Genomic DNA, 17,325 nt, shown 5'->3' with positions numbered 1-17,325 from the left:
TTGAATCTGATTTTAACAAGACAAACTATGACTATCAAATCACCCCGGAATTCAAAATAAGAATTTTCAACGCAACTATTTTTGGAAACACCGTTGAAAAAACTTTTTTTTTTCAAAAATAGCAGTTTCAAAAAACGGGTGCCACGATATCTCCACGATGCTTTGACCAAATCGGCTCAAAATTTTGGTGAAGGCTCGGTCAACAGGATATGTGTGCATGACCAAGACCGATTTTCAAAAAGATTATAAAAAAAAATATTTTTGACAGTTCGCTTTACGCATGGCAAAATATCTAAATCGTCTCTTACTCACTTTGATCATGAAACTTTCAGGAGCGATTGAAAATCATCTTTTTGTGGATTTAATCTTTTTTTTTTGTAATATGAAATTTGGTGATTTTCTACGTGTATGTAAGCCCTTAATACAAACCTTACCAGCTGGGAAATATTTCAAAAATATATTGAAATCCTACACAGCAAATTTTCGGTTGCAATTTCAGTAAATAATTAACTGAATGCGATTCAGTAATCATCTCATTTACTGAAATTCGGTAATAAACAAAAACATTACTGAAAAATCAGTAACTGGCTATCTGTCAAACTGAAACGTCACTTCTGACTTATTGTTTGGATGCTGCCGAGAGAAAATCCTCTTTCAAATGTGTTTTTGTATTGTGATCTTTAGAAACAAAGGTAAAAAAAATGTTAACAACAAATGCCTCGATGCTTACCATCTGTTTTTTAGGTTTGGACGATTGATGAAATAAATGAATGAACAACAGTATTTTAATGACAACCAAAATAAATTTTTTATAACTGAAAAACCAAGAAAATTACTGAATTTTTAGCAAAATAATTTGACGTTTCTTTTGCTGAAATTTCAGTTGTTTTGACAACCATTTCGTGCTTTCCATTTCATTAGGGCACAAAACTTTTGTAAACAAGAGTGTATCCCTCTCACACCTTATGCAAACTGTCATTCGAGTGAAAGGGATACACTATTGTTTACAAAAGTTTTGTGCCCTTTTGAAATCTTAGGCTCCATTTTACTGAAATTTCAGTAAATCATCTGTCAAAGTGACAAATATCAGTTAACTAAGAATTCAGTAAAATCCAAATTACTGAATCGTTTACTGAAATTTCAATAGATGAAAATTCAGTAAAACTTTTTTTGAATTTGAGCAAAAAAAAAAAAAAAATTGGAGTGTATCAATACCACCCCGGTTTACGGTAAACGAAATTTAAATTTCATGCTATCCAATTAAACCTTATTTTAAAATAAACGATTTGTTGGAAACTATTGATCAGATTTTCAATGTCAAAAAACAGAACCTACACTGAAATAAAAAAAAGTACCAAATTCCTAAATTCTAGGAATTTTGGCTAGAGAGCCTATATGGAGAGGCGAAATGTCACTCTCAGGGTTCCAATCGAACTGTCAAATCGGGGTTCCAATCGAGCAACAAGGTCATGTAAGAACAAGGTCGGAATCAATTTAAAATCATTTTGGCAAAAAAACGAGACTTATAACAATCAAAAGTATTGTAAAACTGTTGTTGATGATAATCTGATAGTTTTTGTTATGTTTGTGCTTGTTCGGTACAAGAAAAGTGCCAGCACCAAAGAAAAACTACAAGTTTTTCAACCTTAAATTTGAAGGATTTTGAGTGTTTGAAATTTCTCCCAGAACATTTCATTTCCCTATGTAGGTCCCTAATTTTGGCTCCTTTCCTTATTTAGTAATCGGGTTTTTTGGATTACTTAATAAGAAAAGGAGGCTAGAATTTAGGAATTTAGTACTTTTTTTTTATTTCAGTGTAAAAGAAATTTTTGCAATAAGAATTTTCAAATCACAACTAGCATAAACAATTAGATTTTCAAGAATGTAAATCGTGATTACAGTATTCTGAACATATTTGGTTTCAAAGAAATAAAATTTAAAAAACATCAAATTTAGAAAAAAAATATTTGAAAGAAAATATTTGTTTCAATTCAAAATAAGGTCCGACACTTATTTAAAAAAAAAAGAAACAAAAACGTAAATTTCAACCTAAACATTTATAACATGAATAAAAAATTGTAGGAATCATGACAGTACCAGCGATCGTTTCTCTTGCACTGCATTCCGTTTTTTGACACCTTTGTTTTAAGAAATTCTATTTTATTTATTAATCACAAAGTGTGTTCTCTTAGAGTTTTAGGAGCGAGATAATGCATTTATCAGATTCTCTTTTAAGCAAAAAACTGCTCAACCTAAGATACCTTTTTGCACCTCCGGTTCAATTTTATTGATTTCCTGCGAATGATACTCTTCACAAAATCTCTGACACGGTAAATGAAGTGCAAAAGCCGCGTTCCGGGCCATTTTCCACCGCTCAAAAATACACTCTCGAGCCGAGCATGAAAAATTCACGCCCAGACAGCCCCGGGACCAGATTTAGGGTCGACACCAGGGAAGCCGCTCCATAAAGGAAGGCTCCCATCATTTTCCGTTGCCGAGAACCCGCGCCGTTACGTTAAGGAGAGCATTGAGTCTCAGCGCTGAAAGCACTCTGTTAATATTTAATTATAGCAATCTATTGAGAAAGCAATTTTCAACAATCAAAAGCTAACTTGTTCCCGAGTTTGCCACTGCTCCAAGGCAGAGCGCGTCTTGAAGTTCAGGAGTGTTGCAGCAGTACGCAAGTAGCTTTCCACCATGGACCGTGGATGGTATTTTGGTTGCCGGTGCCAAAGGCAACATTGTTGTCCGAGACGAAGACGAATGAGGGAGTAATTGAATTAATTATAAAATTAACAATTGTACGAGCTGTGAAATGGAAGGAGAATTGCTGGGAATTGGAGAGCAATTCGTGCCATTCCATTCCAGCAAGTTATAGTTTGAGCATTGTTTTTTTTTATTATTTGTGTTAAATTTAGTATAATTGCAACTCAAGGTTAGAAGTACTCACCGGTCAAGGGTCAGCTCCTCCAGCTGGTTCAGATCACAGGCAATGTACTCGAGGGCGGCGTCCGTTATCCGCGGACACCAGGACAGGTCCAGGGCGCGCAGCTTCTGCAGGTTCTCGGCGATCAGCTCGACACCGTCGTCCGTCACCTTGCTGCAGCCCGAGAGCGATAATACTGTGAGGTGGGGCAGCGAATGCACTGAAAAATTGAATAAATACAATGAAGAAACATTAGTTAAATATATAATTTATCCATCTGATGTTTTTCTCACAAATAGAAATATTTTAAAAAGTCAGAGTTCTTCATAATTGTCTCAATCAAACAAAACATAACCCTTTTGATGGAATACTTAAACAGAAAAAAAATCAATTCTCGTAATCGTGAATTGAGTTCACGAATGTGAGAACCACGAAGGAATTTATTCATGAGTATGGTGCATTTGCACTATAAACGCGAATATATTCCTTCGTGGTTCTCGCATTCGTGAATTTAATTCACGATTTCGAGAGTTGATTTTTTTTTCCGTGTAAGCATTTCTGATTCAATCATGATTTGCAGTTTAAATTTTTCAATTTCAACCAAATTGAAGCCTTCATTCGAAAATTGCATGGTGCAAAATCTTTCAAAGTGTAGCAAAATATTAAAGTTCAGCCGAACACATTGCAGATCAAATAAATACAACTTTTTTTTTTAATTTATTAAATTGTTTTTTCAAGTAGGTAGTTGAAACCATGACCTATGAATCTTCTAATACTTTTTGTATCGATAAAAAAGAGGTTGTTTTTGAATAAAATGTCACTACTTAGTTCATTTATATATTAGATTTTTTATTGCCTGGAATTATTTAAATATCATAAGTTATAAAACACGTATTTTCTAGATCCTCGAATAAATATTCGATTAAATAAAATTATAAAAATCACCGCAATTGATTATTGTGAAATGTTCTTGGAACAAATATATTTATTTTATTAGTATATTTTGAGAGGCCTTACCCCATATTTCACCCAATTTGGTTCTTTCAAATCGAGATATCGTGGCACTCGTAAATCAACTAGGTGTTTTAAGAAAAACACAAAAAAAATTGCGCTTGCGGAATTTATGTTTAAAATGTTTGTTACTCACATTAATCATGAATTATCAGGAAACTTGAAACTTGGAATTGTAAATTTGTTATTAATTATCTTTTTAGTTGATTTAATTATTTTTTTAGTGCATAAATAGGATTAAGAAAAAGTTTTGAAAAACTCACGAAACAATTCATTAATTCATGTCATGTTTGTCATGATTTGTAAAATGCGTTGAAGTATGATGAGTCAAATAAAAAAATTGAAACAAAAAATAACAAATGAGCACCAAAACCCGAAATGGATTTTATTTATATTTTTTATTTGGTTCAAACCCTATGGGGTCCTTCTCTATGGACAAAGAAGCCAATTTGTACCATTGATAGGTTTCCAGATACATGTGGAAATGCCGGTTTTTTCAAGTGTCAGCCAGAATAAAGATTCATCATTATCTGTGCCACATTTGATTCTGTATTTTTGAGGGTCAAAAATCTGTATATCTGTATCAGGGGGACGAAAATCTGTATTTGGAATCTGTATTGACATTTTTAAACAATTTTTCAAAAAACAAAATATTCTTAATTGTTTTAAGTGCATAAAAATGCTATACAATCTTAAATTTAATGTTTGGGCTCATCCAGCAATGGAGAAAAAATATTTAAAGAATTAAAATTATTTAATTTTAATAAAAAATCGGGAAAATCTGTATATCTGTATGTTTTTCTTAAAATCTGTATTTCTTCACATACAGATTCTGTATGACCTCATCACCTCAAAAATCTGTAAAATACAGATAAATCTGTATTTGTGGCAACCCTGGTGCCAACAGGACAGATATCAACAATTTGTACGTTATCTGCCATTTTCGAACATCTTTTTTTATTCAAATCAATGAGTTTAATTAAAAATCGGAAATAGAAGACTTTCTAGTCTAAAATTTACCAAAAACATTCAAAATTAGGTTTGTTTGCATCAGAATCTGATTTCAAGCTCTCGTAAAAGTTGTTTTTAATGCGACTTCTAGCTGGTTTTTTGACTGACCGCCCGATATGTCAGCCAAAATACTTCGCAGGGACTGTGACAGCTCGGGCTCGATCTGGTTTGTTGGTTGCATCAGGACACTGCGACGGGGATTTATTCACCTTTGAGTTAAATCAATTGCACCAACTCCAGCAAAGTATTTTTATATGGCAGCTGTGGTTTTGTTTGCATTAGATTCACTATCTCTTTATAGCAAAAGTTAATTCACCGTTTTTGAGTCCGAGAATCAATGAAACCATCGGAATTTCACAAACTCTTGAATTAATTTATATTCATAATTGTGAGTTTTTCGTCTGCCAGATTTTCCAGATCTTGTTCGGAACTTGGGCAGATTTTTCCCATTTTTTGCCTGGCAACCATGGTGATTGGTGGTTCACCCATAAAAGGCTTAAAACTATTTTGGCAGCAGTCCATACAGAAAAGGTACGTAAATATTCGAAAATCTGTAACGTTTGTAGGAATGTTCGGATCGATTTGGTGTCTTGGGCAAAGTTGTAGGATGGGACTATTCAGAAAAAATAGGTACAAGAACAACATTTTGCCGATTTTTAAATCAACTTTCTTACTTCTTCTATGTCCCGCCCTTGTGGATCAATCGGACTGCGCACAGGACTCACAATCCAGAGGTTGCTGGTTCGAATCCCGCGGCGGGCGCTCTAAAAATTCTTTGTGTAAATATGGGTATCTGGCGCCGTCGCTCCGTTCCGTACTCAAACACTTAGGAGCCCAGGGCTGCGAAGTCCTTGTAGTTAAAAAAGGAAGACACTAGTGGTTGGTACTAGCAAAGTCAACTAATTTTCCAAATTCCGTTTCATTTTTGATTGTTTAATGTTTTGGGGGACAAAAAAACTGCAACTTTCGAGCTAACTTTGTTTTCGAAAAAGATTTGCTGATAAAGTGCATAATTTTCAAGATCTACCCAGTTTAAATGCTCAAATGAATAATAAAAAGAATGAATCTCGCAATTCGCAATTCGCAATTTTCAGTGTAAGAACTGGCCTTGACCGATCTTATGCACTAGGTTCCCGACGAACACGCACTGCCCTTACACCTACATCTCACCCTTGCTCTGAGTCAGTACGAGCAGCACGCTAGAACACGCTTTGAGTGTTCGTGCCAGGCATGCACACCTTCTTTTCCGGTTACGCATTTTAACTCGGCCGGGGGTGGTACATTACGTAGGGTTTGATGTAAGTGTATAAGCGCCTAACCATTAATAGTGTGCCTATCAACTTTCATTATAGCAAAAACTGTTTTATTTTTAGTTTGATTTCAAAAACTAGTTGTAATTTTACTGTGTATTGTTTTCTCCTTAAGTATTTCCTAGTGTTGAGTCGTGTTTATATGTTGCTATTTCTTTTGTCGCGGTGTTTTGTTACAATTTTTGGTCCTAAGCATGTTATAAAAGTTTACCAAAAATACAATAGTAATATTTGTGTTAATCCTTAAACCATTCCATAAATTGAGTAAGGGCTCAAACCTCACTTGTTTTTTTAAAAAAAAGGGTGAAGATTGAAAAAAATGTACAGTGAAAGAAATATACTATTTGAAGAATCAATAGTAAAAGAAAGATATTTATGTATGAAGTAAGAAATTAACAATAGTTAATAAATAGAGGTAACAAACAAGCTTAGATTGTATTAGGGCAATTTATAGGGCAGATGAAAAATTATTCAAATAGAAAAATAAAGAAAAGGCACATGATAAACAAAATTGACATCGCTGCCAAATTAAGGGAAAGCAGAAAGTATGTTACAGCAGCATCAATTGGTAAAATAGAGTGAAAAAGCGTTGAGAAATAAGAGAATCAAATGAGTAAAATCGAAATCAAATGGAGGATAGTAAACAGAAGCCGCGTTAGAAAATCAGTGAAACAAAATAAACAGATGATAGGTGGTAGATGAAATGGAAAGAAGAGAAACCCCGTTTTGCGATGTTTCAGGTACATCCACAGCAGTTGACTCAACATACTGCGAATCAAAACAATACCGTCTACAATCACAAATTACTTCCCTTTCCCACATTGTCGCGCCCCTTTCTTTTAGCCGTATCGACTTTGACCCGCGGTGGTCAAAGGTTTACGATCCGTTTCCACAGGCCACCAGCTAGGTCATCATGAAAACCAAGCCAACGTGGAGGTAAGAAAATAGGACACTTGCAAGGAACCAGAGCTATACTGTCTTGATCAAGTATGATCTAACAGGACTACGGACGTAGTCAGTGACGCTCCTTCCAGGATGTTCCTCGCCTGAGCGTCAACTGAAGAGGTATTATCAGCATCATTCGCACTTGGCCTGCAATAATAAAAAGAATGAATCTCCAAACAAAACCAAAATCTTAATATGAGAAAAGATTTGGTTACAGTCTATCTATAAGCAAAAATATGGTATTAGTCTCTGTTGCATAACCAAAAGAAGAGCCAATAAAATCATACCTGCGCCAAAAATGATCAAAACAACAAAAGTACAAGGTAACATTCATATTTTTTTTTCTCTGAAAAAATCTTCCCGAAAGAAACTCAACTTTCCTTCCGAGAAGATGGTTTCCCCCATCCGTTTCTGTTTCAGCCCCAAAATAGAACAAGTACGTTGTAAATCATCGAATATCCCCTTTCTTTTGCTGGAAAACATCCCAAACTGCAGCAGCAGTGGGCGCCAGATACGAGCTGGCAGAAATATTTAATAAATTTCCACATTATATTTCGGCGCACAAGCAAAACAAGAAAATAAAAAAAAATGGAACAAGTCGGAAAACATTTTCTCTCCAACTCACAATACCTAGGAGGTAAATGGAATGAATTTGATTGGATTATGTTTCTGTTCAAATAAATTCACAATTTGGGAGATTTGTTTCCCATCTAACGAAACAAATGTTGGGAATTTTAATCGAAATAATCTGAAAACTCGCAGAGCTGATTTTCTTTTCCATTTCCAAACAAAATGTCCGAAAATTTATTATTTAATTCAAAGGAAACAAAAAAAACCATTCACTTGAATGATGTGCTCCGGAAAACCGCAAAAAAGGTTGAAAGGCTAAAAAGCGGATGATTTGTTCGGTGCCATAATGCGAACAACATAATGTTTTGGCAACAAGATAGTCCCCCCCCCCCCCCCTCCTGCCTCGGATTTCCTTTGCCCTACATCCGGTCAAATGCCTGTCAGGTTGGGAAATTTTGGCCGGTTAAATAAGAGATTATGACCGACGGAGGAAAAAGTTTTATTCCCCCGAAATCAGACAGGTTCTTTTGCGTTTCTTTTCGTAAGCTCGGCGGAAGAAAGATTTTGTACTGTTGGTTTGTTTAAACAAGCGGATTATATGTTTTGATTGAGTTTATGAAACGCTAACTCAAAATGTTTTTTTTAATTGAGGTTAAATCGATCAAAATCAAACTATTTTTTGGTAATATTTACGATAATATTCTAGCAATATGAAAAACACATTACCGTACATTCTTAACAATGTTTCACAGAGTAGGTATATAGTGAAAAGTTCCTTTTTTCAGTACTTGTATCGAAAAATAATACCTTTTGCAACTGTTTGAGTTGATTGTGTGTTGAATAATTCCACTTTTGAGCAATTCCAGCTCAAATCAGGAATTTTTCTGGTACTTTTGTACCCGACCCTCTCCGATTGCAATGAAACTTTGTAGACATGTTATCCTGGGCCTATATGAGCCATTTTTGTGTATATGGAGCCAATAGTACTCGAAAATAACATTTGAGGAGGGCGTAAGGTATTTAAATATGTTTGTATTTTGCAATTTAAAAATTACTGTATCTCGAAGCCGTTGCGACGTATCAAAAAGTGGTCAAAGACAAACTTGTAATTGATAATAACTGATAATAACTGAAAATAGTATATTTTTTTCAGTGTGGTAGAAACCAGGACAGTAAATTTGCTTACGTAAATATATAAACGATATAAATCAAAAAGCTGTCAAATGCAAACATATAGGAAATTGGACGAGCTTTCCGGTAAAAATATTTACGAGACTAAAAAACCAAGTCTGTCATATAGAAATTGCCGAAAACCACAAAAAACCCGTTTTTTCATTATTATTATTATTATTATTATTTTAGAAGAGGCATACCATCCTGCCAGTGTTGCAAAAGAGTGACAGAAAAGCTATCAATAGGTTATCTCTGCACCAAAAACATCCGAGAGTATAGCGGCCGTCACTATAGCTTGTGAGATCTCTTCTTGTGTCTCGTGATTCCCAGCGATGTCATTCTCTCTCTATCACTCCTTCCCTTTTCCTCGACTATGCGCTCTCATCGCTGAGTCTCTCAACCTCTCCGAAAACTGCAATGAGAGAACGCGAGATGGCGATCAGGAGCCGACCACGCATGACGCCCCTTCAAACTGCGTTTGCAAAATTGGTTTTGTGGCGGCTTTTGTGGTTAAACGTTTGTTGCGGTTAAGATGATCGTGGAAGCGAGAATGAGAGAGAAAAGGAAAATGTCAATCGCGAGTGGGTAAACACGAAAACGTGTTCGGCTATGTTCGGCGCTGAGAGTTTCAATGAAGAGAGAAGAGCAGTTGTATTTGAGGCATGAATATTCAGGCGAGATAATTGTAGTTGCTGAGAGCTGATATTTTGATATTTTAACAACCCTGCATCCTGCATTTTTCTTCAGTCTTTTGGTAACATTTTAGGCTATTTCCTCAAAAATTTTGAACGAAAAAGAATCGTGACATCACCTTTAAATTTAAGTTTTAGACTTAAAAATCAAAAAATGATATTGATGTGGCGTGTATTTTTGTTTCAGTGTATTTTTTTCAGAAAGCCCGTCCAATTTCCTACAAGTTTGTCTTTGACCGTTTTTTGATACGACGCAACGGCTTCGAGATACAGTAATTTTTAAATTGCAAATTACAAAAATATTTAAATACCTTACGCCCTCCTTGAATGTTATTATCGAGTACTTTTGGCTCCATATACACAAAAATGGCTCATTTAGGCCCAGGATAACATGTCTACAAAGTTTCATTGAAATCGAAGAGGGTCGGGTACAAAAGTACCAGAAAAATTCCTGATTTGAGCTGGAATTGCTCTTTTCAGAACTTGTATCGAAACCCAATACTTGACGCTTTTTTGATTTTGAGTTAACCAAACACACGGACGGAAAAGTAAACTACTTTTGTTCAAAACAAGTGCTGAAAAGTTGAATTTTTCAGCACTCAGAGAAGTGTTAAAATAAACGTTTCAGCATTGTTATGTTGAGTGATGAAAGGCAGACCATTTGTCACTATAGAATGACAGAAAACGGAATTGCAAAAGGACTCGTCTACCGAAATGCAGGAGGAAATTGAGTAATTCTAAGAACGGATCACATTTCAAAGAATCTACATGGGGGAGGAGCGATGCGTGGACATACCGTACCAAACGCTCCATACGATTTCTGTTTGTTTTTCGTCAAGTTTCATCAAGTTTCAAAACGATATTTTTTAGAAAAAATAAATAAAGTTTAACAATTTCTCGCAAAGAAAGACACACAATCGGCAAAGGAAATTAAATCATGTTTTTTTTCGGTTTCCGCCCCTTCCTGGCCAAAATACGCAATGCTGGGAAATCCGTCGGAAATGTGGCCACAAGAGAAAGAAGTGGGAGGGGTATCAAGGGTTGAGTGGCCTCCTCCACAATTCGCAAAACGGTTCTCTCCCACTTCCGCTCTGGCCTTTTGCCCGGTCGGCAATGCAGTGATTCGAGAAAAAGGAGGCAGTGCGAATTCGGTAAATCAGCAAAAGTTATTTCCTTATAGAATTGGGCAAGCATAAAGAACCAGGAGATGTTCGTGTGTTATCTCGTTTGGTGAAAGAGTTTTTCGTTTGAAATGTTTTTGGCATGCTGTTTTCGAGAATGGGTTTATCTGGTGGAATACCTGTAGACAAGTTGAACAAAGTAATGAAGTTTGTCCATCAAATCATGGGATCTGCTTTTTGAAAACAACAATATTGAGCAACCAAACTTGTTTTGACCCTATTTTTATACAGATTTACTTTTCAAGAGGAAAAATCACCTTGAAAATCACAGTTAAATCTCGAACTTACCGATATTCACCACTCCGTGGTTCGTGAGTTCCCAGCAGGACTGTAACCGTAGGATGCTTAGGCTGTGACTTTGTTTGGGCGAGAAATAACCAAGGGCTGCATCCGTTACGTGGTACGCCTGAAAAGGAAAAAAGTGAGCAAATTTAGCATATCAACTTCCCTAATGACTGCTGGCTGCACAGCAACTGTGGCCAAAGCGCGTTGGCCACCGGGTGCACCATGCAGTATAGGTACATGAACCCTAGCAATGTCCCAGTTTGAGCTGCCATCAGCGAACCGTAACGGGCAAAGGGGGTTGGGCATGGTGAGTGCTCTTTGTAGTCGCGAGAACAATTTTACCGCATTACGCTTGCAGACTTACTTTAGGGGGGGCAATGGCTTGGATGCACCACACCGCCACGTTCTTGTAGAGGTTTCAGGGGAATCCATTGTTGTGGATTGCATTCGGAGGTACCGTCATGAGGGGTGAATCGGGACAGCTGTTTTGGTTTTATTTTTGCAGATTATTTTGAATTTTAAGGTTTCAGTTTTTGTTTATAGGACCCAATAAAAAACAATCTAGATTTATTTAATTTACACGAATTTCTAAATTTGAAGAAACTGAACTGACAACAATATTGGAATGCTGACACAAAGCGCCTGTTATGATCGTCATTTCCAAGCGACCGTCAGTGAACGCACACGAAGTTGAAACGAACAAAGCCGAGCTCAGCACTCAAGCAGCCGCCCTATACGAATACGCGTGATCTTATTTTTCTCTTTCAACCTCTCTATCTTTCTTGCTCGTGTGGTGCTGCGTGGTGACAGTCATCATTTGAATGTAGTCGTGGTGAAGGTGATCGGAATTCCGGTAGAATGTCAAACGAGCGTACTTGAATGAAAACGAATGCGGAAATCTTCGGAAACTGTAGCTCACGGTACAACTCAACCGATTTCTACAAGCGTTCCCAAACGGTCAAACGGTCCACACGTTATGTACTAACCTGCAGCGAGAACTCGTACAGTGAAGGCAACAGTTGTGCAACGGCTCCGACCGCTTCGTCGGCCACGTTGATGCAGTCCGCCAGCGACAGGGACACTATCCGGGGCGTCAGGCAGGCCCACAGGCCGGCTTCGGTGATTTCGTTACATCCTGCCAGCTCCAGCTCGAACAGTGACTGTAATTTCAAACAGAGAGAGAGAGACAGAGAGAGGGAAGTTAGTAAAACGTTGGGAAAAGCGTGAAAATCATAAAGTCAGTGTGGCGAGAATTGGTATCCTGGAAAACATAACTTTAAACTTAGAAGTTTTAATCCAGATTTTTTTTCAAGAAGAAATTAAAGCATTTTAGTAGCACACTGCAAGCACGAAATTTAATTATTAAACTTAGAAACTGTTCTTAAATAGAGCCATTTACCCTAGTAAAATGGCAATGGTGCAAATAAAATTTCCCACCAAACCGTGTAAATTTTACGCAAAATGCAAATATCCATGGTGTGCTAGCAGTTCGCCCAAGCTAATTCATTATTCAGAACGTTTAATTTTGTCGATAAACATTGGTTGCCCGATGTGGTTATGTTTATTGAAGAAACTTCAATGGTTTCATGCAAATTTGCTTTGGCGAAGTATGTTGGCGAAAAAATCCATTAAACGTTATTTTCATTTCAATATCTTTAATTATTAAGAGTAAAACTTACTAAATAGACAAAATATTATTTTTTTAAAGCACAAAAACGCAAAAGTCTAATATATTCTCTTATGAATCGTGCCTGCAACCAATCAAAATGTTAATCAGGACGGAAAACGCTGACAAAAAAAAACGAGAATAAAATAAACAAACGCATGCATATGTTTTCGCTCCTGTTTTGACATTCAAAAGAGTCGTTTGTGGTGATTTCGCTAACAACTTCCTGTCGCTTCCTGGTTCGGGACGTCAGCTATAGCCAGAGAGTGAAGTCGATAAAATCTGTCACTCAAACGGACCAAGTCTAGTCCTCTTAAACAAACCAATCCTCCCCGACCCTCGGACCTCCCCTGGCATTTTTTTTTTGTGATTTGGGGCTGAAATATCATTCATCTGCGTACATCAACGGCAGGTCGGGCAATTCATAGCGGATTGTGGGAAAGAATGCTGAAAATTTGTCCCAAAGTCTAAAGACGCAATTTTGAATTATAAGTTTTCCCATTCAAGTCTCCATAAAATTTCGAGGGCTGGTCATAAATAAAAAGAATGGGAATGTTCGAAAATTTGTACCTTTAAATAGAATTTTCTGATCGATTTGTGAAAACTTTTATGAAAAATCATTTTCGATTTTTTTATTTGACTTTTTATCACTTAAAGTTGAGTTGCCAAAATATGTTTTTTTAATTTTTGATTTTTTTTGGATATATTTCAGTGGACTAAAAAGGGCACATTTTGCGCTAGAGTTTAGGATTGTGCAAAATCTTGTACCGGGGACATGAATTTGTGATAAAATAGTTAAATAGTAATTTGAAAGCTATTGTTGTGATCTTTTGATTTATTGATTTTTTTTTTAAATTTTACATCCAGGTATTAAAGAAAAACATTGGCCCTTGAAATCCCCAAATTTAAAACACTTTCTTCTTACGGATGTAATCAAAGTTTGGTTCTATCCAGGAGAACAATTTTTTTACAATATAATGACTTCACACACTAAAATCTACGAAACTTAAGCTTAGTTATGTTTTATTAATAGTTTGGTAACTTTTGTTGGTGAAAACATCAGATAAAGGGAGGCAAAATAACATCCCGCAATTATGGAACAGGCAATTTGGAGGCAGTGTTTTGCTGCTTTGATTAAAATAGTCTTTAAATAAAATTTCCTGTTTAAACATTTAGAACTGAAATAGCAAGAGTATGTCAAAATAAAGGTCCTATAAATAGCACGATTGACAGGAAAGATGCATTTCGTCGCCGTCGTGCTAACTTGTCTGACGTGCATTTTGGGCCAAATTGAACTAAGAACGCCATTTTGTGCAGCTCACAATGTCTCACCATTTGACCTTGACAGACTCGAATTCAATCCTGAGGTATTCAATAAAAACAAAAAAAAAACTCCGTGTATTGTTGTCGCTCTTCATATGAAAGAAGTTTCAACCTTGTCCAACTAAACAAAACGTGTTTGTTATTGTTTGCATTGCGTGCTCTCTTTTTTGTTCATTCAAGGTCAAACATTAAAACGCATTTTTCTCGGAACGTCAAAAAGCGACGTAGGGGAAAGTGGGGCAAGTGTAACAAGCTAAGGAAATGCTCGTTATAATCCATTAAAAACGTTAAAAAATCTGTCGGATTTATTAGAATCATCTTATTCCAGGTCTTGACTGAACTAGACTAGAACAATTTTTTTGAAAAATTCTGTTTTTTAATGTAAAAAATTGATTTTAAATTTTTTGTTTTTTCGTACGTTCTACTCAACTAGTGGGGCAAGATGAACAACCCGTTGGGGCAAGAGGAAAAATGCATGAAAAAACATGCTAATTTACTAACAATTGAACTATTACCACTTAGATACATCAGATAAGGATGTATTTGAAACGTTTCTTTCATGTTTAGATTAAAAAAATAATATTTTACTAAAAATTTGACCGTTTTTACGAAAAACAAAATTACTTAGATGATAAATAGTAAATTTTCATGATATTATTATATCGTGTATGGTCAATTTTTTAAACAATTGATTATCAGTTTTTAAGAACTTTTATGTATTTTTTCACAATAAAATATGTTGCTGCAGCAATTCGTATTTTTTTTCCATAATAAAAATCCATATGGTACGCTTGCCCCACCTTAACAAGATTTTTTAAAAGCTCTCTATAAAAATAACCAAAACATAAATCATACTTTATAATATGTGCAAGTCATTGGTAGGGACACTACTGATCTAGGAAAAATAGCATTTTGATAAAATGTGCCTTAAAACGAACCCTAAGCGTTATTTTGTACTTTCCAAATATTATAAGGAAACAAAGGTTTTGAAAAAACTTTATTCAATATTATGCCCCGTGGCGTTTACGTCGTTTTGGTGGTTATGTGGTAGTAGAATCAGCTAATTGCATTGCTAGCAACAATTCCTCATACTGGAAATCATCAAAATTGTAAAAATTACGGCCTTACTAGCGATTGTTCCTCTTGCCCCATATGGTCGTCTTGCCCCACCTTCCCCTATGACAAGATAGCACACAAGCTTTTGACAAATTATCACAAAAGTGTTCCGAGTTTGTGGGTGTTCCGAATGTGTGATAACTGTATTTTATGAAGGATTTCCCCCGAGAATTTTTCTTTTTCTGAGCAATACAAAGCTGGTTACTGAGATACAGGCCAAAATTTCAATTTTAATTCTATGTAAAATTAGTTTTTTTCTCGGTTTCTCTCATTTTTGATCTCGCGATCACGATATCTCGAAAAATTTTAGTTCAATTGAAGTTCAGTTGAAATTTTGGTGGTGGTAGTTTATCATGTGAATATATTAAGAAAACGGTACATTTTATAACCAAGGCACCCACAAATTTGCTGATTTGGTAAAAACCAAACTAAATAATGGATGGTCTCATCTTAACCTACAACTTTGCCGTAGACACCAATTCGAAATTCAGGAAATTCCGTCAAAAGATACAGATATTCAAACATTACGAACATCGAAAGGGCGGATGTTGCTATAGAGGAGAAAATCGTGACGTCAGAAATGAACTCAAACCACTCAAAGTTCATTTTGTGAGTGACTTTAACATTTTGGCCAAGTTTGACAGCTACCTGTTCCCAGGTTTTCTGTGGGAGAGAAAAGGAGGCGAATACTTTATGAAAATCATACCTGTCAAAATTCCTAGCCTCAAAATTTTGTCGCGAGTTGCTTTTCTCCTCTATTGTAAGGTATGCACTTCGGAAGAAACCGGTCAAGAAAAAATTCAAATGGGCAGCAGCGGTAGCGAAAGCAAGCCAGAGAGGGTGAAGAAAAGCCCCAAGAAAACGTTCCCTCTCTTTTGTCCTGCCGTTCGTAAAGCTGTTTCTTGATCCCTTTCCTTCCGATCTGCAGACTAGCCTTATAAGAGGAGAAAATTGTGACGTCAGAAATGAACTCAAATCACTCAATGCTCATTTTGTGAGTGACTTTAACAGTTTGGCCTAGTTTGACAGCTACATTGTCCCCAGTTTTCTGTGGGAGAGAAAAGGAGGTGAATACTTTATGAAAATGATACCTGTCAAAATTCCTAGCCTCATAATTTTGTCGCGAGTTGCTTTTCTCATCTATTCTAAACTCTAAAAATTTGTTCTAACTTGGGCAGTCAAGGTAGATAGAAAAACGTTTTTGGTTTTAATATGGATTTTTAGTTATGAATATTTCAAAAGTATATTTTAGTCAACAGAATTTCTCAAATCGAAAGCAAAAAAAAAAACTTTTTCCTTCCCGTTGTGCGACGGCATGTCGCGGCGAAATCTGTTAATGGCAGGCGGCCACTAGGACACATTAAATAACGCAAAAACAAATTCCACTCGTTTGCAGTCGTTTTCCCATCCTCTCCAACTTTGTCGTTTTATTTGGTTCGTGCGGTGACCGTAAATCAACGCGAACTGTTGGGATTGAAACTAAGGGGGCTGGTCCGGAGCCTGCTCAGCTGACCAATTCCGCGTCCGTCCGTGTTGAGTAGAGGAATCAGGAAGGATTAGGTCGTTGTAGTATACTTATGATTAATGGGTGGTGAGTGGCGATGAGAGCCGATTATGAGTTTGTTTGAAGAGATTCGTTTTGTATAATTTTACGACAAACATGCCAATAACTATAAAAATCACTTTTTATGTTATTTTAAGAGGCAGTATTTGTAGATTCTGCTCGGTTTGTTCTAGAGGTCGTATCGAGGTGCTCCGATTTGGATGAAACTTTCAGCGTTTGTTTGTCTATGCATGAGATGAACTCATGCCAAATATGAGCCCTCTACGACAAAGGAAAGTGGGGTAAAACGGGCATTGAAGTTTGAGGTCCAAAACACATGAAAAATCTTAAAATTGCTCGCATTTCCGTAAAACTTCATTAATTCCAACTCTCTTAGATGCATTCGAGAGGTCTTTTGAAGCCCTTCAAAATGTGCTATAGACATCCAGGATTGGTTTGACTTTTTCTCATAGCTTTTGCAAATTACTGTTAAAAATTGATTTTTTAAAAACCTTAATAACTTTTGGGAACAGCCTCCAACACCCATACTCCCATAGGTCAAAAGTTAGGGAA

At 36.2% G+C, this 17,325-nt stretch overlaps 1 protein-coding gene across 1 annotated transcript in view; it reads right to left on the bottom strand.

Annotated features, from left to right (window-relative positions):
• The window catches only part of LOC6040047 (F-box/LRR-repeat protein 16), a 98,054-nt gene that overhangs the window by 6,777 nt on the left and 73,952 nt on the right, over positions 1 to 17,325 (bottom strand). Inside the window, 3 exon segments of the mRNA XM_038252992.1 lie at positions 2,951 to 3,146; positions 11,108 to 11,225; positions 12,091 to 12,264. Of these exon segments, the coding sequence (XP_038108920.1) occupies positions 2,951 to 3,146; positions 11,108 to 11,225; positions 12,091 to 12,264 (488 nt within the window).

The sequence above is a fragment of the Culex quinquefasciatus genome, chromosome 2, assembly GCF_015732765.1.
Source record: "Culex quinquefasciatus strain JHB chromosome 2, VPISU_Cqui_1.0_pri_paternal, whole genome shotgun sequence".
NCBI classification, from domain to species: Eukaryota; Metazoa; Arthropoda; class Insecta; order Diptera; family Culicidae; genus Culex; species Culex quinquefasciatus.
Note: the sequence above shows the minus strand (reverse complement) of the source record. Positions and strands in the feature narration are given on the sequence as shown.